General features: G+C 35.7%; 1 protein-coding gene across 1 annotated transcript; it reads right to left on the minus strand.

Annotated features, from left to right (window-relative positions):
- Positions 1-481: 481 nt before the first annotated feature.
- On the minus strand, positions 482-22,016 carry LOC140052500 (uncharacterized). The gene is made up of 10 exons (XM_072098107.1): positions 21,905-22,016; positions 16,744-16,786; positions 16,026-16,292; positions 15,697-15,810; positions 6,749-15,274; positions 6,327-6,587; positions 2,141-5,524; positions 1,742-1,999; positions 1,354-1,518; positions 482-1,195 (listed from the first exon to the last, which is right to left on the minus strand). Exons 1-10 carry the CDS (start codon positions 21,965-21,967, stop codon positions 822-824), a joined length of 13,455 nt encoding a protein of 4,484 aa, XP_071954208.1. The 5' UTR covers positions 21,968-22,016; the 3' UTR covers positions 482-821.
- Positions 22,017-23,656: the final 1,640 nt, after the last annotated feature.

A 23,656-nucleotide genomic window follows, 5' to 3' on the forward strand; every position in this document is an offset into this window, starting at 1 on the left:
GATTTAACTTTTCGCTTTTTATTTTTGTATCTCCATTGAGATCCAGCCACTGATACCCACAGCATTGTCATTTTTTTCAGTAATTTGCCTTTGGATTTATATATATATATATATATATATATATATATAAAATTACTGTACCTCCTTCATGGTAAAATGTATTATGAAATATGATGAATGTGCAGTGCACATTGCTTGTTGATATAAAATACATGCCTAAGCTATCCTTATTTTCCGAAGCACCTTGGAGCAATAATTGAACAACTGCGAGGAATTGCACTGAAATAAACATATGAAAAATTGAAAAAGTAGCCTTCCCATGAAAAAGTATGTTAATCAACCGATATACTTGCCACTATGATTCATTCTGTAACACAAACTGAGAAAAGTTTTATGGATAGGAATGTTTAGAAAAGACAATGTAACATGTTTTCTACAGTAGGACTACATTTGCAATATAATATAGGATATCAAACTGTTTTTTTTAACGTTTTATTTTTTCTTCGTCATGTTTTTTTTTTTGGTTTTTACAATTCATATAGTTTATTTTATATAATTATATTTGTTGCACTGTTATACATAATTCCCTTATGTAAACTTATATAGATACAGAGAGCGTTTCCACTATATTATACATATCCTTCATGTACAATGATTGAATTCTTAATTGCACTGGAATCACAATTCATTATGTATAAATTACTTTTGTATTAATATGTATTTTATGTTTAAAAAATACAAACCGTTTTTAGTGGTCTTAGGCTTATTTCTTCAGTTACAGTATCATATTAATTGTTAGTTTACTGGTTCAGTCAAGTAGTCTAGATGAATAGTAAATCTTGTGAACACGAGCACTTTTCGGTCTGTTGTAGCTCAAGTTGAACTGTGCTGTTGTCACTGCATCTAAAATGTTTCAGTGACATACTGGTCTCTGATGGTTTACACACCCCAGTTACACTTATTCTTTGGAGACGCTGTTCAATAGATATCACTTTAGTGTATGAAGGGCAGCATCCGGTACATTCAGTTGTCTCGATAACACCAGTGCATGTATGTCCAGAGTCTATTGTAATACACAGGTTCTTCTTTATTTGTTTGGTAGAACATGCTGTGGTTGGCTCTTCAATAGGGTTAATTTCTGTTGTAACTTCTATTCTATCTACGTCAATGGAATGTGTTTCTTGAACAGGTGTCACTGAAATAATAATGTTTATAACTTGTTGTAAAGTTAGGTTTGTGCATTGAAGACATTCTGTTCTTCACTTAAGTTGGTAATTAAGTACAACTGGAAAATAAACATTTGAAACCTAAAAGTTGCTTTAATTATACTAAAATTATAATTTAAAAATGTACCTAATTCCTTGGCAACAGTTGTGAAGGAGTACGTAAATAACTCTGTCTCTGTTGATTTTTCGCAAGCTGCTATAAATAACTCGGAGCAGACACGATCCTCCCATTTTCCAGTGGTTGATGTCAGAACAGCACAATTGGACGTACCTGGCTTTCCTAATTCCCAATCTGAAACATAGATAGTGAATTCAGAGTACAGATAATAATATCCATGTACGGCCTATATAGGTGTGAAATATGAAAAAGAATATTGAGAATGTGGGTTTTAGAACCTAATCAGTAATAAAGCGTCTTTTTTAAGAAAGTAATAGGCCTAAGGCCGAAATGGAAATTATTTATGCCACTTGCATGCACAGTTTAATATTCAAATATTATTAAACAAACAACATACTTGTAAACCCAGATTCGTCTTGTCCACTACTCCATATTCCATCACCATTAACAGATAACCCAATCCACATAGCATCATTATACTTTCGACGTTGTGAAATCTTTGATCTTAAAAACTCATTCTCTTCAAGATTATCAATTGTTGTCATCACTGCGTTTCTTTCTGAACAGAAAGAACTAGCTGACGAAAAACTCAACCTTCTTAATGAAAACTGGTAACACTTTTTGTTGAAATAGACCCAGTTCTCAGGACACAATTCTAAAATAAAAAAAAGGTTTGTATCAGTATTTTATTTAACATTAAGCTAATGTATTATTATTGTTTAAATAATATTAAACCTATAATGTTGGAATTGGTATTATTTTTCAATATAAAATGATTACCAGAATGAAAACCCACCTGCATAGTTTGTTTCTGAATAGCTTTCCGTAACTACCTGAGGTTTCTCAGTTGATTTGGATGACGAAATGTCAGCTTTGTTTTCAACATGAAATAAATCGGTACTTGTATCTCCATTGTCTTCTGTAGTCACGGGAGATTTGACTACTCCTTGGTCAACTTCATTAGGTGTCTGTGTTTCTCCATTTTTTGTTGTTTTTTCTGTGTCTGTTTCATCAACAAAAACGATTTCTGTAGTTTTATCAACTTGTTCAACCATATCAGGAGCTTCCGTCCCAACTTTGTTCTCACCTTCTCCTGACTCTGTATCATCTGTAACCGTTTCAATTTCTATCTCTGTGTCTACAACGACCTCAGGAAGAGCTTCAGTAGTTTCGTCTGACTTTTGGTCAACTTCATCAGGTGTCGGTGTTTCTTCTATAATATCATCACCTCCTGTTTCAACCACAATCTTTACCTGTGGCTCTTCCTCAGTAGTAGTAGTAGTAGTCTCTGTTTCTTTTTCAGGTTCTTCAACACCATTGGAAACAATTTCTTCATTAGTTTCGTCTGTGTCTGTTTCACCAGCAACATCAACAGTTTCCATAGTTTTGTCAGATATATCTTCAATAATCTCTGGACTCTCTGTTCCAAACATTTCCTCTGTTTCTTTTTTGTCATCAGTAAGCTCAGCTGTTGTCATTTCTGTTTCACCTTCAGCCTCAGCTTCTGTTTCTTCTATTGTTTTTCCAGTAGTCTCTTTATCTACTGTTTCATCCGTCACTGTTTCTTTTTCAATTGCCCCAGGACTCTCTGTTCCAACTGTTTCCTCTGTGTCTTTCTCATCATCAGTAGGCTCAGTCACAACATCCTCTTCCATCTCTTTGTTATCCATTGTTTCTGTTTCTTCTTCATCATCAACTTCTGTTGTAGTTGTTTCTTCTATTGTATCTTCAGTAGTCTCCTTTTCTACTGTTTCATCCGTCACTGTTTCTTTTTCGATTGCCTCAGGACTTTCTGTTTGAACTGCTTCCTCTGTGTCTTTCTCATCATCAGTAGGCTCAGTCACAACATCCTCTCCCATCTCTTTCTTATCCATTATTTCTGTTTCTTCTTCATCATCAACTTCTGTTGTAGTTGTTTCTTCTATTGTATCTTCAGTAGTCTCCTTTTCTACTATTTCATCCGTCACTGTTTCTTTTTCAATTGCCTCAGGACTTTCTGTTGTAACTGTTTCCTCTGTGTCTTTTTTGTCATCAGTAGACTCAGTCACAACATCCTCTCCCATCTCGTTCTCATCCATTGTTTCTGTTTCTTCTTCAGCCTCAGCTTCAGTTGTTTCTTCTATTTCCTCAGTATCTTCAGGTGTGTCTTTTTCTACTATTTCATCCGTCACTGTTTCTTTTTCCATTGCCTCAGGACTGTCTGTTTGAACTGCTTCCTCTGTGTCTTTCTTATCATCAGTAGGCTCAGTCACAACATCCTCTCCTGTCTCTTTCTCATCCATTGTTACTTCTGTTTCCTCTTTAGCCTCAGGCTCTGTTGTAGTTGTATCTTCTATTTTCTCTCCAGTATCTTCAGTAGTCTCTTTTTCTACTGTTCCATCCGTCACTGTTTCTTTTTCAATTGCCCCAGGACTGTCTGTTTGAACTGCTTCATCTGTGTCTTTCTCATCATCAGTAGGCTCAGTCACAACATCCTCTCCCATCTCTTTCTTATCCATTATTTCTGTTTCTTCTTCAGCCTCAGCTTCTGTTGTAGTTGTTTCTTCTTCAGTATCTTCAGGTGTGTCTTTTTCTACTATTTCATCCGTCACTGTTTCTTTTTCAATTGCCTCAGGACTTTCTGTTTGAACTGCTTCCTCTGTGTCTTTCTCATCATCAGTAGGCTCAGTCACAACATTCTCTTCCATCTCTTTGTTATCCATTGTTTCTGTTTCTTCTTCAGCCTCAGCTTCTGTTGTAGTTGTTTCTTCTATTGTATCTTCAGTAGTCTCCTTTTCTACTATTTCATCCGTCACTGTTTCTTTTTCAATTGCCTCAGGACTTTCTGTTTGAACTGCTTCCTCTGTGTCTTTCTCATCATCAGTAGGCTCAGTCACAACATCCTCTTCCATCTCTTTGTTATCCATTGTTTCTGTTTCTTCTTCATCATCAACTTCAGTTGTAGTTGTTTCTTCTATTGTATCTTCAGTAGTCTCCTTTTCTACTGTTTCATCTGTCACTGTTTCTTTTTCAATTGCCTCAGGACTTTCTGTTTGAACTGCTTCCTCTGTGTTTTTCTCATCATCAGTAGGCTCAGTCACAACATCCTCTTCCATCTCTTTGTTATCCATTGTTTCTGTTTCTTCTTCATCATCAGCTTCAGTTGTAGTTGTTTCTTCTATTGTATCTTCAGTAGTCTCCTTTTCTACTGTTTCATCCGTCACTGTTTCTTTTTCCATTGCCTCAGGACTTTCTGTTTGAACTGCTTCCTCTGTGTTTTTCTCATCATCAGTAGGCTCAGTCACAACATCCTCTCCCATCTCTTTCTTATCCATTATTTCTGTTTCTTTTTCAGCCTCAGCTTCTGTTGTAGTTGTTTCTTCTTCAGTATCTTCAGGTGTGTCTTTTTCTACTATTTCATCCGTCCCTGTTTCTTTTTCAATTGCCTCAGGACTTTCTGTTTGAACTGCTTCCTCTGTGTCTTTCTCATCATCAGTAGGCTCAGTCACAACATCCTCTTCCATCTCTTTGTTATCCATTGTTTCTGTTTCTTCTTCATCATCAACTTCTGTTGTAGTTGTTTCTTCTATTGTATCTTCAGTAGTCTCCTTTTCTACTGTTTCATCCGTCACTGTTTCTTTTTCAATTGCCTCAGGACTTTCTGTTTGAACTGCTTCCTCTGTGTCTTTCTCATCATCAGTAGGCTCAGTCACAACATCCTCTTCCATCTCTTTGTTATCCATTGTTTCTGTTTCTTCTTCAGCCTCAGCTTCTGTTGTAGTTGTTTCTTCTATTGTATCTTCAGGTGTCTCTTTTTCTACTGTTTCATCTGTCACTGTTTCTTTTTCAATTGCTTCAGGACTCTCTGTTTGAACTGTTTCCTCTGTGTCTTTCTGTTCATCAGTAGGCTCAGTCACAACAGCCTCTCCCGTCCTTGTCTCATCTATTGTTACTGTATCATCCTTATCTGTCCCGGAAACTTCTGTTTCAGTGACTTCTTCACTTTCAAATTCCACAACTGATTTGAAAGATGATTCTTCGTAAACAACATTTGTTGATGTTTTGCATATAACACGATGCACTTTTTTACACGATTCAGCCATCCACTTTCCTGTGGACGATATAATTACTGCACAAGCTCTACCATCATCTCCAACTGAATCATCTACATTTATATTGGATGGTTCTCCATCCTTCCAATCTGTGAAATTAGATATATACTACAAATTAGATAACATTTATTATTAGAAATTACGAATTCACTTGCTAATCGTCATATTCGATTATGAATTTTAGAATGAGGTTTATGAGATATCTGTTTTGATGTATTATTGTATTGTAAAACCTTAAATCCGAGTTGCATGTTGAAATAAGCTGATTCCACTAACACTCATTATTTAATAAAAAGTATTTGACTTTCGAAATTTCATTTATAAAACCAAACAAGATTGTCAAAAACATCGTCATAACTAAAGAAAACCATAATTGTGTGAATGTATTCTGTAAGGGAAAAGGAAGTTGCTTCATTTTATTTTTTATTTTCAAATAAAAAGAAGAAATTATTTACTACACAAATACTACAATATAGATAAAACTAGAAATTGCAAAGTGCAAGTGAGTGAAGCAGATATAACATTACATAGTTTTGATGAGTCAGGGCCCTCCTAAAGACAGAAACTGAATGTCAATATTAGAACACTTCTCATTGTACAATCTCTGCCTGATAAATGTATTTCACCTGTAAACATCAACTCTGCATAGGTGTCTTATACCAATGTTTTGACAAGCAATGACTTTTATGAGAGGTCAAATTGCTGTGCAGAATATGAATAGTTGACATAAAGCAATAAACATATTACACATAGAGCGTGTATTTGTATATGTTAGCTGCTTGTTTCCAAAATGTTATTCGTTAACATTATCGTATTCATTATTGGTGAAACATTTTCATATAATTCCAAGACAAATACCCAAAATTCTATTTTAAATTAAAATTTACTTACTTTCAAATTGAACATCTTCACCGGATTGCCACCTCCATTCCATTCCATATTCGCGTGTATAACCTATCCATGCACGGTTATTGTACCACTTTTTCTTTAACAGATTCTCTTTAACAAATTCATTTTCATCTTTACTAGACATATCAGCTAGATAAGAATTTTGTTCTCGACAATATTTGATAGCAGCAAAAACAGTAAAGCGTTTATTTGTGAATTTATAGCAGCTTCCTTGATATTGCAGCCATCCTACATTACACAAACCTGCATGTAAAAGAATTATTATAATTAAAAATTAAAGACAAGATAACATTTAATAACATTTGCTTAACCTAGATAAAGAACATTATTTACTCAATATTAGTGTATAGTGTACATTTTTCAGTTTAAAAATATGAATACATTATGTTTCTATTTTTACTTACTGCATCCATTAATAGTTTCTTTATCATCATCTACAGTTCCGTCAATCTCATCTTCAGTTTCAGTTATTTCTTCTACCTGGTTTTCAACTGTAGTTGTCTGATCAGCAGTAACCTCTGTGTCAGTTTTTTCATCAATATCATTAGTTACGGTTCCTTCTGCATCTATCTCATCTCCAGTTGTTTTGTCATCAGTAGTCTCCGTGTCTACGTTGTCATCCATAACTGTTTCTTCTTCAGCAGTAGTTTCTGTGTCTTTCTCAGAATCATCAACGCCATTGGAAACAATTACTTCTGTTGTTTCATCTGTGTCTGTTTCATAAAAAATATTAATGGTTTCTGTAGTTTTGAAAGTTTCTTCTTCCACTGCCTCAGGACTTTCTGTTTCAGTTGGTTCCTCTTCATCAGTAGGCTCAATCACAACATCATCACTTGTCTTAATCTCATCTGTTGTCACTTCTGCTTTTGTTTCTGTTGTTTCCTCAATTTCTTTTAGAGTACCTGCAGTAGTCTTTGTGTCTACTGTATAAACCGTAACTGTTTCTATCGTAGGCTCATTCCCAACAACCTCTTCCGTGTCTGCCCCATCTGTTACTTCTGTTTCTGTTTCATCACCAACCTTAGCTTTTGTTTCGGTTGTTTCTCCAGTTTCTTTTCCTGGTTCTTCAGTAGATTCTGTGTCTACTGAGTCAACAATTAATGTTTCTTCTTCAGTAGTTGTAGGACTCTCTGTTTCATCTGTTTCCTCTGTTTCTTTCTCTTCGTCAGTAGGCCCAATCACAACAACATCTCCCTTATCAGTCCCACCTGTTGTTACTTCTGTTTCATCATCAACCTCAGCTTCTGTTTCAGTAGTTTCTTCAGTTTCTTTTCCGGGTTCTTCAGTAGATTCTGTGTCTGCTGTGTCAACAATTAATGTTTCTTCTTCAGTAGTTGTAGGACTCTCTGTTTCATCTGTTTTCTCTGTTTCTTTCTCTTCGTCAGTAGACTCAATCACATCTCCCTTATCTGTCCCACCTGTTGTTACTTCTGTTTCATCATCAACCTCAACTACTGTTTCAGTAGTTTCTTCAGTTTCTTTTCCGGGTTCTTCAGTAGATTCTGTGTCTGCTGTGTCAACAATTAATGTTTCTTCTTCAGTAGTTGTAGGAATCTCTGTTTCATCTATTACCTCTGTTTCTTTCTCTTCGTCAGTAGGATCAATCGCAACAACATCTCCCTTATCAGTTCCATCTGTTGTTACTTCTGTTTCATCACCAACGTCAGCTTCTGTTTCGGTTGTGTCTTCAGTTTTTTTTCCGGGTTCTTCAGTAGATTCTTCGTCAGAGGGCTCAATCACAACAACATCTCCCTTATCTGTCCCACCTGTTGTTACTTCTGTTTTATCATCAACGTCAGCTTCTGTTTCAGTAGTTTCTTCAGTTGCCTTTCCGGCATCTTCAATAGTTTCTGTGTCTACTGTTTCAACCGGTGTGTCTTCAGTTTCTTTTCCGGGTTCTTCAGTAGATTCTGTGTCTGCTGTGTCAACAACTAATGTTTCTCCTTCAATAGTTGTACGACTGTCTGTTTCCTCTGTTTCTTTATCTTCGTCAGTAGGCTCAATCACAACAACATCTCCCTTATCAGTCCCACCTGTTGTTACTTCAGTTTCATCATCAACCTTAGCTTCTGTTTCAGTAGTTTCTTCAGTTGCCTTTCCGGCATCTTCAGTAGTTTCCGTGTCTACTGTCTCAACCGGAATTAATGTTTCTTCTTCAGTAGTTGTAGGACTCACTGTTTCTTTCTCTTCGTCAGTAGGCTCAATCACAACAACATCTCCCGTATCAGTCCCACCTGTTGTTACTTTGGTTTCATCATCAACCTCAGCTTTTGTTTCAGTAGTTTCTTCAGTTTCTTTTTCCGGTTCTTCAGTAGATTCTGTGTCTGCTGTGTCAACAATTAATGTTTCTTCTTCAGTATTTTTTGGACTCTCTGTTTCATCTATTACCTCTGTTTCTTTCTCTTCGTCAGTAGGTTCAATCACATCTACATCTTCCTTATCAGTCCCACCTGTTGTTACTTCTGTTTCATCACCAACCTCAACTACTGTTTCAGTAGTTTCTTCAGTTTCTTTTCCGGGTTCTTCAGTAGATTCTCTGTCTGCTGTGTCAACAATTAATGTTTCTTCTTCAGTTGTTGTAGGAGTCTCTGTTTCATCTGTTTCCTCTGTTTCTTTCTTTTCGTCAGTAGGCTCAATCACAACAACATCTCCCTTATCAGTCCCACCTGTTGTTACTTCAGTTTCATCACCAACGTCAGTTTCTGTTTCGCTTGTGTCTTCAGTTTCTTTTCTGGGTTCTTCAGTAGATTCTGTGTCTGCTGTGTCAACAATTAATATTTCTTCTTCAGTTGTTGTAGGAGTCTCTGTTTCATCTGTTTCCTCTGTTTCTTTCTCTTCATCAGTAGGCTCAATCACAACAACATCTCCCGTATCAGTCCCATCTGTTGTTACTTCAGTTTCATCACCAACGTCAGCTTCTGTTTCGGTTGTGTCTTCAGTTTCTTTTCCGGGTTCTTTGGTAGATTCTGTGTCAGCTGTGTCAACAATTAATGTTTCTTCTTCAGTTGTTGTAGGACTCTCTGTTTCTTTCTCTTCGTCAGTAGGCTCAATCACAACAATATCTCCCTTATCAGTCCCACCTGTTGTTACTTCTGTTTCATCACCAACGTCAGCTTCTGTTTCGGTTGTGTCTTCAGTTTCTTTTCCGGGTTCTTCAGTAAATTCTGTTTCTGCTATTTCAACAATTAATGTTTCTGTGTCTGCTGTGTCAACAATTAATGTTTCTTCTTCAGTTGTTGTAGGAGTCTCTGTTTCCTCTGTTTCCTCTGTTTCTTTCTCTTCGTCAGTAGGCTCAATCACAACATCTCCCGTATCAGTCCCATCTGTTGTTACTTCAGTTTCATCACCAACGTCAGCTTCTGTTTCGGTTGTGTCTTCAGTTTTTTTTTCGGGTTCTTTGGTAGATTCTGTGTCTGCTGTGTCAACAATTAATGTTTCTTCTTCTGTTGTTGTAGGAGTCTCTGTTTCATCTGTTTCCTCAGTTTCTTTCTCTTCGTCAATAGGTTCAATCACATCTACATCTTCCTTATCAGTCCCACCTGTTGTTACTTCTGTTTCATCACCAACCTCAGCTTCTGTTTCAGTAGTTTCTTCAGTTTCTTTTCCTGGTTCTTCAGTAGATTCTGTGTCTGCTGTGTCAACAATTAATGTTTCTTCTTCAGTAGTTGTAGGAATCTCTGTTTCATCTATTACCTCTGTTTCTTTCTCTTCGTCAATAGGCTCAATCACAACAACATCTCCCGTATCAGTCCCATCTGTTGTTACTTCTGTTTCATCACCAACGTCAGCTTCTGTTTCGGCGGTGTCTTCAGTTTCTTTTCCGGGTTCTTCAGTAGATTCTGTGTCTACTGTGTCAACAATTAATGTTTCTTCTTCAGTAGTTGTAGGAATCTCTGTTTCATCTATTACCTCTGTTTCTTTTTCTTCGTCAGTAGGCTCAATCACAACAACATCTCCCGTATCAGTCCCATCTGTTGTTACTTCTGTTTCATCACCAACGTCAGCTTCTGTTTCGGCTGTGTCTTCAGTTTCTTTTCCGGGTTCTTCAGTAGATTCTGTGTCTGCTGTGTCAACAATTAATGTTTCTTCTTCAGTAGTTGTAGGACTCTCTGTTTCAACTCTTTCCTCTGTTTCTTTCTCTTTTTCAGTAGGCTCAATCACAACAACATCTCCCTTATCAGTCCCACCAGTTGTTACTTCTGTTTCATCATCAACCTCAGCTTCTGTTTCGGTAGTTTCTTCAGTTTCTTTTCCGGATTCTTCAGTAGATTCTGTGTCTGCTGTGTCAACAATTAATGTTTCTTCTTCAGTTGTTGTAGGACTCTCTGTTTCTTTCTCGTCGTCAGTAGGCTCAATCAGAACAATATCTCCCTTATCAGTCCCACCTGTTGTTACTTCTGTTTCATCATCAACCTCAGCTTCTGTTTCGGTTGTGTCTTCAGTTTCTTTTCCGGGTTCTTCAGTAGATTCTGTGTCAACAATTAATGTTTCTTCTTCAGTTGTTGTAGGACTCTCTGTTTCTTTCTCTTCGGCAGTGGGTTCAATCACAACAACATCTCCCTTATCTGTCCCACCTGTTTCTACTTCGGTTTCATCATCAACCTCAACTACTGTTTCAGTTGTTTCTTCAGTTTCTTTTCCGGGTTCTTCAGTAAACTCTGTGTCTGCTGTGTCAACAATTAATGTTTTTTCTTCAGTAGTTGTAGGAATCTCTGTTTCATCTATTACCTCTGTTTCTTTCTCTTCGTCAGTAGGTTCAATCACAACAACATCTCCCTTATCTGTCCCACCTGTTGTTACTTCTATTTCATCACTAACGTCAGCTTCTGTTTCGGTTGTGTCTTCAGTTTCTTTTCCGGATTCTTTGGTAGATTCTGTGTCTGCTGTGTCAACAATTAATGTTTCTTCTTCAGTTGTTGTAGGAGTCTCTGTTTCATCTGTTTCCTCTGTTTCTTTCTCTTCCTCAGTAGGCTCAATCACAACATCTCCCGTATCAGTCCCATCTGTTGTTACTTCAGTTTCATCACCAACGTCAGCTTCTGTTTCGGTTGTGTCTTCAGTTTTTTTTTCGGGTTCTTTGGTAGATTCTGTGTCTGCTGTGTCAACAATTAATGTTTCTTCTTCTGTTGTTGTAGGAGTCTCTGTTTCATCTGTTTCCTCAGTTTCTTTCTCTTCGTCAATAGGTTCAATCACATCTACATCTTCCTTATCAGTCCCACCTGTTGTTACTTCTGTTTCATCATCAACCTCAGCTTCTGTTTCGGTAGTTTCTTCAGTTTCTTTTCCTGGTTCTTCAGTAGATTCTGTGTCTACTGTGTCAACAATTAATGTTTCTTCTTCAGTAGTTGTAGGAATCTCTGTTTCATCTATTACCTCTGTTTCTTTCTCTTCGTCAATAGGCTCAATCACAACAACATCTCCCGTATCAGTCCCATCTGTTGTTACTTCTGTTTCATCACCAACGTCAGCTTCTGTTTCGGCGGTGTCTTCAGTTTCTTTTCCGGGTTCTTCAGTAGATTCTGTGTCTACTGTGTCAACAATTAATGTTTCTTCTTCAGTAGTTGTAGGAATCTCTGTTTCATCTATTACCTCTGTTTCTTTTTCTTCGTCAGTAGGCTCAATCACAACAACATCTCCCGTATCAGTCCCATCTGTTGTTACTTCTGTTTCATCACCAACGTCAGCTTCTGTTTCGGCTGTGTCTTCAGTTTCTTTTCCGGGTTCTTCAGTAGATTCTGTGTCTGCTGTGTCAACAATTAATGTTTCTTCTTCAGTAGTTGTAGGACTCTCTGTTTCAACTCTTTCCTCTGTTTCTTTCTCTTTTTCAGTAGGCTCAATCACAACAACATCTCCCTTATCAGTCCCACCAGTTGTTACTTCTGTTTCATCATCAACCTTAGCTTCTGTTTCGGTAGTTTCTTCAGTTTCTTTTCCGGGTTCTTCAGTAGATTCTGTGTCTGCTGTGTCAACAATTAATGTTTCTTCTTCAGTTGTTGTAGGACTCTCTGTTTCTTTCTCGTCGTCAGTAGGCTCAATCAGAACAATATCTCCCTTATCAGTCCCACCTGTTGTTACTTCTGTTTCATCATCAACCTCAGCTTCTGTTTCGGTTGTGTCTTCAGTTTCTTTTCCGGGTTCTTCAGTAGATTCTGTGTCAACAATTAATGTTTCTTCTTCAGTTGTTGTAGGACTCTCTGTTTCTTTCTCTTCGGCAGTGGGCTCAATCACAACAACATCTCCCTTATCTGTCCCACCTGTTTCTACTTCGGTTTCATCATCAACCTCAACTACTGTTTCAGTTGTTTCTTCAGTTTCTTTTCCGGGTTCTTCAGTAAACTCTGTGTCTGCTGTGTCAACAATTAATGTTTTTTCTTTAGTAGTTGTAGGACTCTCTTTTTCATCTGTTTCCTCTGTTTCATCTGTTTTCTCCGTTTTTTTCTCTTCGTCAGTAGGTTCAATCACAACAACGTCTCCCTTATCAGTCCCACCTGTTGTTACTTCTGTTTCATCATCAACCTCAGCTTCTTTCTCAGTAGTTTCTTCAGTTTCTTTTCCGGGTTCTTCAGTAGATTCTGTGTCTACTGTGTCAACAATTAATGTTTCTTCTTCAGTAGTTGTAGGAATCTCTGTTTCATCTATTACCTCTGTTTCTTTCTCTTCGTCAGTAGGCTCAATCACAACAACATCTCCCGTATCAGTCCCATCTGTTGTTACTTCTGTTTCATCACCAACGTCAGCGTCTGTTTCGGCGGTGTCTTCAGTTTCTTTTCCGGGTTCTTCAGTAGATTCTGTGTCTACTGTGTCAACAATTAATGTTTCTTCTTCAGTAGTTGTAGGAATCTCTGTTTCATCTATTACCTCTGTTTCTTTTTCTTCGTCAGTAGGCTCAATCACAACAACATCTCCCGTATCAGTCCCATCTGTTGTTACTTCTGTTTCATCACCAACGTCAGCTTCTGTTTCGGCTGTGTCTTCAGTTTCTTTTCCGGGTTCTTCAGTAGATTCTGTGTCTGCTGTGTCAACAATTAATGTTTCTTCTTCAGTAGTTGTAGGACTCTCTGTTTCAACTCTTTCCTCTGTTTCTTTCTCTTTTTCAGTAGGCTCAATCACAACAACATCTCCCTTATCAGTCCCACCAGTTGTTACTTCTGTTTCATCATCAACCTCAGCTTCTGTTTCGGTAGTTTCTTCAGTTTCTTTTCCGGGTTCTTCAGTAGATTCTGTGTCTGCTGTGTCAACAATTAATGTTTCTTCTTCAGTTGTTGTAGGACTCTCTGTTTCTTTCTCGTCGTCAGTAGGCTCAATCAGAACAATATCTCCCTTATCAGTCCCACCTGTTGTTACTTCTGTTTCATCATCAACCTCAGCTTCTGTTTCGGTTGTGTCTTCAGTTTCTTTTCCGGGTTCTTCAGTAGATTCTGTGTCAACAATTAATGTTTCTTCTTCAGTTGTTGTAGGACTCTCTGTTTCTTTCTCTTCGGCAGTGGGCTCAATCACAACAACATCTCCCTTATCTGTCCCACCTGTTTCTACTTCGGTTTCATCATCAACCTCAACTACTGTTTCAGTTGTTTCTTCAGTTTCTTTTCCGGGTTCTTCAGTAAACTCTGTGTCTGCTGTGTCAACAATTAATGTTTTTTCTTCAGTAGTTGTAGGAATCTCTGTTTCATCTGTTTTCTCCGTTTCTTTCTCTTCGTCAGTAGGTTCAATCACAACAACATCTCCCTTATCAGTCCCACCTGTTGTTACTTCTGTTTCATCATCAACCTCAGCTTCTGTCTCAGTAGTTTCTTCAGTTTCTTTTCCGGGTTCTTCAGTAGATCCTGTGTCTGCTGTGTCAACCGTTAATGTTTCTTCTTCAGTAGTTGTAGGACTCTCTGTTTCATCTGTTTTCTCTCTTTCTTTCTCTTCGTCAGTAGGCTCAATCACATCTACATCTCCCGTATCAGTCCCATCTGTTGTTACTTCTGTTTCATCATCAACCTCAACTACTGTTTCAGTAGTTTCTTCACTTTCTTTTCCGGGTTCTTCAGTAGATTCTGTGTCTACTGAGTCAACAATTAATGTTTCTTCTTCAGTAGTTGTAGGAGTCTCTGTTATATCTGTTTCCTCTGTTTCTTTCTCTTCATCAGTAGGTTCAACAACATCTCCAGTATCTGTCCCATCTGTTGTTAATTCTGGTTCTTCACCAACGTCAGCTTCTGTTTTGGTTGTGTCTTCAGTTTCTTTTCCGGGCTCTTCAGTAGATTCTTCGTCAGTGGGCTCAATCACAACAACATCTCTCTCATCAGTCCCACCTGTTGTAACTTCTGTTTCATCATCAACCTCAAGTACTGTTTCAGTAGTTTCTTCAGTTTCTTTTCCGGGTTCTTCAGTAGATTCTGTGTCTGCTGTTTCAACAATTAATGTTTCTTCTTCAGTAGTTGTAGGACTCTCTGTTTCATCTGTTTCCTCTGTTTCTTTATCTTCGTCTGTAGGCTCAATCACAGCCACATCTCCCTCATCAGTCCCACCTGTTGTTACTTCTGTTTCATCATCAACCTCAACTACTGTTTCAGTTGTTTCTTCAGTTTCTTTTCCGGGTTCTTCAGTAGATTCTGTGTCTGCTGTGTCAACAATTATTGTTTCTTCTTCAGTAGTTGTAGGAATCTCTGTTTCATCTATTACCTCTGTTTCTTTCTCTTCGTCAGTAGGATCAATCGCAACAACATCTCCCTTATCTGACCCACCTGTTGTTATTTCTGGTTCTTCACCAACCTCAGCTTCTGTTTTGGTTATTTCTTTTCCCGGATCTTCAGTAGTTTCCGTGTTTACTGTGTCATCCTTAGCTTCTGTTGGTTCAACCTCGATAACATTTTTATTTTCAGTAACATCCTCAGGGACAGCTTCAGTTGTAACCGTACATTCTTCAGGTAATGGTAGCGTAGGATCTGGTATTTAATAGAGTTGCATATTGTTTATACATTGTTATATCGTGTATTTTATGGAATTTAATTTTAACAACGTATTATTAACTTGAAATTTGAATGAATGATATTATTCTAACGGCTTTGATAAAGTCCCTTTTTAAAATGTTAATGATATAGAAAGGATTAAGACCTTGTTTGAAAGACAGAGAAAATATTTCTTTTTTTATAGGCTACAACACCCCTGATTGAATCATTGAATTAGATAATCTTGTAATTTTATTCCAGCTGGGCCATTTTTAAATGTTTTATCGAATAATGACTGATCTCCTGAAAATACTAATTTATTTTTTTAAACTGTTTTTGTCACATAAAATATATTCACTTTTGTCAAAAAGTAGATCGAGAAACAGTTTTAAATTTTACAGTATTTAGAATATACTAACCAAATTCGCACAGTATCTTTATGTGTCTTTCACATGGTATTGCAAACCACTGTCCTAAACGAACTTTCATTGCGGCACATAGGTTTCCTCTTTGTGGTTCTCCATCCTTCCACGCTGAAAATAATTTAAAATTATATAACTAATTAACTAAATATATTGAGTGAATGTAGTTTAATGTATATCTATGTATATATGATAAAGTATATGAATAGTAGTTGTGGAATGTGTTATTGTCTAAACATAAGAAATATGTCACATCACCCACAATCTAAGGAACAACTCAATATCTCATGATTATGTAAAGGAACATGCTTTGTTTAGTGCAATACCTTCAAACCGTGATGTCTCATCAGTTGGAATCCAACGATATCCATCAACCTGTGAAATGTAACGGTAGCCTATCCAGATAAGCTTGGTTTTGTAACCATCGTCAATAAGTCTTTCTTGCAGAAAGTCGTTTTCTTCTTGAGACGATATGACAACAGGTCTGGCATTGCACATTTCCTCGTTACATCGTGCGGCAATGCCCTCAAACGGATTTGCGTTTGCCACAAAGTAACAATTCTTTCCATAACTGTAGGTTTGAGCCGGACATTCTGTGAAATAAATAATATGCGATAAATAATGTTTCAATATCTAATGTTCCCATGTTGTTGTCTAATATTTAAATGTGTATTTTTTATTTCGACAGGGTTAGCAAATATACATTGCTCCGATATCCTGTCATTATATGTATGCGAAACATCTTATTATATAGCTATACTTTAAGAAAATGCACATCCAATACCGTAAATCCCGTTTAATATATTAGGGAGCTTTTGCATCGGGACGGTAAATGAAGGGGATGGTAATTAACAGAGCGTAACGATTTTTTTCGACACAAGCGCTGACGTCATCCTTCTTGGTGAGTTTATGCGTCTTTGGTTAGAAAAGTTTATTTAGTCATTTTTGTCATTACCAAAATTGCAGCTTGACAAGGGAATAAGATATCTGAATCCTTTGATTTTCCGACGACAACATTACAATGATTAATTAAAAATGTCTTACCTATCATAGGTTCTGCCGTCCTTTTCGCTATTCTATGGTTAACCTATGTAATATAAATATATACAATGATAGATATTTTCAATTTAAATCAACTTGAAACAGTGTTTCAATATCGAATATCCGTCGATATTCGTACGATAACAAGCTCAATTTATAGAACCTAACTCTTAAAGAAAGTTAACCTACTCTAACCTAAATACTTAATAATATTAATTGAGTAAAATGGCCGAGTGGTTAAGACAGAAACGCCGTTTACCATACATCAGTTCGAGGCCGACTACCTCCTAGTTCTGGTGGTGGAACAAGTCTTCTCAGATATGGAATATAAGCCGTAGGTCCAATGTACACAATTTGCCCTTTGCCTTTAACGAAAATCATTCGTTCCCGGTGAACTGGTTTACAAAATATCCTCTTGGTCAGTGAGATTGTCACCAATCGGATAGGACAGTGATTGATTTACTAACACTAATTAATCAGTGGAGCTGCTGATTGGCAGAAAATCGTCGACATAAACTTTCTGAAAATGAGATTATTGTATTTGTCGTGTGATTATACTGCATAATTTTCGTCGTCGCTAAACAAGATACCGATCTGGTGAAACAGTCTGGTATGTTCTTTTTAAAATTATAACTAGTATTTATTATGAAACATGAACAAACCAGGCTTAGTTTCTCTGAAAAATTGCTAAGAAAACATGTCATGGACAACAGTATAATAAAATTGGTAAAATAGTCAAAGTAAAGCAAGAAAAAAAAAATTATAGTCATGCAGACAGTTTCATGTTATAAGAAGGTTTTAAGGACGTACATGTGTATTGCAAAGTGGTAGATCGGTTTGCCGTTTTGTATTTTTACACTATTACACATTGCTGTATTTATAATACTCATGTGCTACTCACAATTTGATATTGTAAAATTAACATATTAATTAACGGAAACATTTTAGGCATGAGGAAATAAAGCTATTAACCTCGTTCTAAAATGCAATGGTGTTCTTTATATTATGATTATGAACTCGCTCTAAATTGATTAGGATACCGTGGCATGCTATGGACTGCTGTATTGAATTGAAATGATGGACCTGTTTCAATCGTAATCAATCATTTCCACATGCAAAAATTGACCGTTTGAACATTAATTTAAAACCGTATTATCATACTGGTTCACTACCAAATTGATGCATGCATTTTCGGTATGTTGAAGTTATTATAATCTATACAGTAATTTGTATTTAGCTTGTACAGTTTTATAAAGCCAGCCTAATGTTTATGGACGTTTTCAGAAAACACAAGTAATAAAAAAAAAAAACAATAGGCCTACAGGCGTATAGACAGTAATATTAATAATATTAAAAATAATGGAATCAGTCTTTAATATTATAAAACAACCCAATAAATAAAGTCATGTTAGAACATATAAACATATAAGCGCGTAACAATTTCGAAAGGCATTGTGGGATAGAATAGAGCTATGGGTGGTGCCATTGTGAGCCATGGAGTAGGGCGCCCGCATCAAATTAGAAAGTCAAAATCATAGAGGGGATCTGCTAATGCTCTAGGGGGGATAGAGTAATTGACTGAGGAGTAGGGCGCCCGCATCAAATTAGAAAGTCAAAATAATTGAGGGGATCTGCTAATACTCTAGGGGGTAGAGTAATTGACTACCTAGTTTGGAGGGGGAGCTGCTCCATGCTGTGAAATGGCGTCGCCCAGTTTGACCTTTTAACCCTGTACTTCCGATACTGTGTTTTGAATGCAAATTGAAGAACAGGAGATTCTTGTGTTATAAGTTCTTTGATATAAGTAATAATCAAATGAACCGCTAAACATTCTGAATTGTGTATTAATGTACGTTACGTGAGCCGCTGTTTTAATACATCTGTGTTATGTCACTATAAACTTCCTTCCAGCTTAACAGCTGAACTGATTCAGTGGTTATATCAATGAACTTTCGAATTGAGATAATTATCGTAAAAGTTCGTCATGCAATGCAAGATATTAAATAGTCTATTAAAAAGGATAAATGTAACAAGTTGTTTCATTATAATTTAACTATTATATTTAGTCATGACAAACTGGTGTACCATTATATCGATAATTATGACGATCCACTTGGAAATGTAATTATCAAATGTGTATTCGCTCAAAGGGGAAGAAAAATCGTGAAGTGCCTATATTGTGTGACGGTGATATGAAATTTATAAACTAAAGCTCTGTCTACACTATCAAACTTTAAGACAAATAATGTGATGTGCCTATGGACATGATGATGTCATATCACTACCGTATTTAGGCATATCACACTTTTTTGTCAAACTAGAAATTGATAATGATGCCATATTATAATTATCATGATTTAGGCCTAAAATAAATTTATATAAATTAATCTATTAAAATGTTTTACGATGAACCAATATAATTTTATTTTGTTTGTTTGATAGATGCTGTTTTTTTTAAATTGGAGATGAACATCTTTAAATACGGTAGCCAATTTTCTGGTTCAATTTAAAAAAATGGCTGTATATGTATTGTGTATTAGACACCTAAAGAACAATCCATTTTGAAATGAAATTTAATTATCAAATGTGTACTCGCTCAAAGGAGGAAGAAAAACAAAGTACCTATCTCATTTGATGATATGAAACGTATTTGTGAAACTTAGATGTCAGAAATTGATTGTGATGCCATCCATTTTTATGTCATTACAATTTAGGCCTAATCACAAAAAGTAAGACCAGAAACAAGATGACTTTACAAAACAATTTTTACTCGATCGTTAACTACATTAAGAGTATCTGAGGACAGGATGACTTTTAAATTTGTCTTAAATGTACCGTGTCTGAACATTAGCCTGGTCAAGCGACCGACTATAACCGAATTACGGAAGAACTGTCACAGTAAGTTTTAAAATATTTTTACAAATTAGTTTGTGAACGGCCATTGCACTATTTTTATATCCGTCGACAAATACAATATGATAGAAAGAGAAGCGTGTAAAGGTTGCGCCATCTACAGTACGGTCGACTTCGCTTTATGAATTTTAACCAGATTTCAAAGCAATCGACTGCGGTGCGGTGCTCCGTTTGGAGAGATATTTTAAAAGGACAAATACCCACTCAATTAACGTGAGCTGAAAGAACACAGGGGTTCGTTTTTCTAGTGGCTGATCTGGATAGGCGCGAATGCTGACGGCTGTGAGTCCGCAGATTAAATTGCCTCAGTTACAAGTTATGCTGGGGGACGATAATAAAACATACCTATACTCGATAACCAAACGGGAAGGGTAAGCCCAAAATGGTGTTTCAGATTCTAAAGCTGTTGTTTATATTGGATAAATAATCTTGTTATAGGCGATTTATTTTCATCGCTATAAAACATTGATTTATTTTGTTTTGTACCGCTATAGTGCCGCTATAGCTAAATAATTTCTAGTAGGCAGTGTTGAGTATGGTTGATAGAGCTAACCTAACACTTTTTAAAAAATAGAAGCGTACTTAGCTGTGGCTCCATGAAAAATAATTTATTGCGACTATTTTCCAACGCGACATATTTTATCCCGTCACCAATCTTTATATTAGGTCGGTGGTATACCAGTATAAATTGAAAGTATTTAAACTGAGTGACGTAATAATTAATTTGTAAATATGCCTTTCTAATTTGTATCATCATCATCATTGGCAAGATCCAGGGGCGGATGAATTGAGTTCATTGGTGGTATGTGATAATAATAATATAATATCCTGGATTTATATAGCGCCTAATGTTGTGAAACCTCTAAGCGCTGAATAATATTACCCCAGTCAATTTTTTGATCAAACATACTCCCATAATGCAGCTAGTATTCAGCGCAAAGTGGGATTCGAACCTCGATCTCTCGATCAGTAATCCAACGTCCGGACACACTTTGCGCCACACGCCCTAACTGGCGACGGCAAGAAAGCCTCCTTCCCACAAGTTAACATCTGCCCTAAAAATATGTAAATAGTAATATACCTCGAGGCTACATTATAGTACTGTGACTACACTACTTTCACAATACAAAAATTTGAATTAATGTAGGCCTCATAATTAGAAATATTTAAAGTAAATTAATAAAAGAACAAAAAAAAATCCATTTCATTCAATTATTAAACAGAAAGATCTGATTTATAAGGAAATTTGATGTAAGCTTTAGTACAGTAACAGTCAACATAAGAGAACATAAAACATTTTGTTCAATAACATATACTGCAAGTCGTTGCTAATTGCAATCCCTTTTGGGTTAAAACAAGTGCATTCTTTAAAAGATATCGCAGACATCATTTATGTAAACGAAAGTAGACCTGTCAATATCAGTATGAATGATGTAACTGTAACACGTTTTCAAGTTCCTAATTTTGGTTTTTCTCCATTTTTTTTATGATATTATATAATTATTTATCAGCCTACAAAATACAAGGCTAGCTAATTTTAAAAATGGACAATAAATCTTTATACAAAGTATAGGCTATACATCTAATTTAGAAGTATTACCAGAGTTAACACAGTTCTATAAAGATGTATTGTCTTATATAAAATGAAAAATAAAGATTAATAAAATCAGACTTTGAAGATGTTTGTAGTTACTTCCGATGGGGAAAATGACAAAATAAATGGTTAAGTTCAACTAAAAAACCTATTGGCTGGCAGCCAATTTGACAATGTTTTGCTTTAAATTACAGTTTTTTAGGTAAATACATTTTCTTTTTCAAAGTGGATAACTATTATATGTCTATTACTACTATTATATTAAACTAACAACTTTTTTTTAAGGGGGACAATACATCTTTAAAATATGAACTAAATGTGTTGACAATTAACCAATACAATTGTATTTTTTGTTTTATAAATGCATTTTTTTTTTCAAAATTAGCAATGAACATCTTCTAATAGCCAAATTTCCGGTTCAGTTAAAAAACTGTAAAAATGTATCTTTATTAAAATCTTAATACATACTTGAATTATTATCAAATCAATACACATAATACGTATTTTATTAATCTCACAGCTACGATTAAACTAGAAATTAGCATTGTTAATGTAAGATATATATATATATATTTTATAAATGTCCAATCTAATTTTTTTTAATGGCCATATTTAATAAATCACGGTTCTGAAAAAAAAGTATTACTATAAACTTACCAGCTTGACTGCCTGTACAGTTGTCAACATGCACAACACAATAATGGTATGTAGGTCTCTCATTCTGAAAGATGCGTAACCTGGTCGAGTACGACCGTCCCAACCAAACCGATGATTGTGGGTTAAACAGAACACCAATGTATAAGTAACTAGTTTTTATAATTTTGAATTTCCTTTCTAAATTTTAAATTACTTCACAGGGGGCGCACTTCGTGTAATAGTAAAAAATAATTGTTCTCGGATACAGTCACAAAAATTAATCAAAAGAGAAATGGAAATCAACAATGACACACTAATAATAATTATAGCTAGGCTAGCAAATGACTAATTCCTACCTACTAAAGCTGGCCTATATTACATTATACGAATGTGGCAAACAATAATAGGTTACTTTGGAAAATGTCAATTCAGCTCTTATGCAAACATGGCTGCAGTCGCGTGCGCAAATTTGAGTTAGTGTTTACCGACCGACCGACATAGTGAACTATAGATAACAATACACCCTTGTCTGCTTCTTTTTACACACCTGGATAATGTCACCTGTAACAACGATATAACGGTCGAACAGAATGCATTATTCAAACCTCAATTTGTTTTTCTGTATTCTTTAAATCAAAGCAGAGCACCAATTATATGTTATATAAACTATATATAGACCTAAACAAAGGTTTTATCATGTGATTCTGTTTGCAATAATGTAAAGTGAATATTATATTTTAATATAGGTACCCGAACACCACGAAAGAAAAAGAAACAGTATAACGGTATATGTTGTATTTATTTACATTTATATTGTAAAAAGTTCGTTCATAGAAAGAATGGTACAATGACAAAAATCTACAGGAAACAACCACTTCATCAAACAATAACATGAGAAAAAAGACTAAGAACAATTTGTTCACCATGGAGTCAGATCAAAATAGTCTTGTAGTGATGAATTCTACTGTAAAATAAAAGAAAGTATCACTTTTATAAGACACGATAGTTGTTCTGTTTTGTATTAGCAAATTAAAATCTTGATCAAACGACAGCGGGAAGCAAAAGGTACTTACATTTCTACTTGATGATGATTGTTGATTTATATCACATTGATAAAATCTACCCGTGCGCCGTGATATCTTTATAAAGATTTGTACTAAATATGATTCGGGCAAACTTTTTTTCGAAGGGATATTAGTAGGCCTATACAACGGAAAGATTGTATATAAAAATTACAGCAACTTTTAGTGTCCATCATAGAAATCAGAATCAGCCTAAGAATAAAATTCTCCTAGGGAAGATTGTGGGTCAATTAATAAACGAACACATTACTTTCCAACGTTTAGTTTTTAAAATAAACCAGATCAAATAATGAGCAGTTTGGCTTTCCGTGGCTTGTACATCTTAATTTATTAGAACTTTTCAGAAATAAAAAGTTAGTTACTCCTTGGTTCACTATTGGCATTCAAAACTATCTTCTCTATTGGGATTGTACACATAAGGCATCGGAAGTCAAAATGCCAATAATGGCATAAAATAAAAGTACTTGGCATTCGAAGAATATTAAACAAATAAGTTTTTTTATATACAACTAAATAAAATGAATACAAATTATGACCTTCAACAACTTAATAGCGAATATGTCAGCGTGATACAACATCCTTCAGCCGTCTATTTACATTCACGAAATAAATATGAGACATTTAACACAAATATTAATAATAATGATGATTGAAGATGTGATCTATTTTGTAAATTTAATTGTATTGACTA

The sequence above is a fragment of the Antedon mediterranea genome, chromosome 6 (genome assembly GCF_964355755.1).
Source record: "Antedon mediterranea chromosome 6, ecAntMedi1.1, whole genome shotgun sequence".
In the NCBI taxonomy this organism is placed as follows: Eukaryota; Metazoa; Echinodermata; class Crinoidea; order Comatulida; family Antedonidae; genus Antedon; species Antedon mediterranea.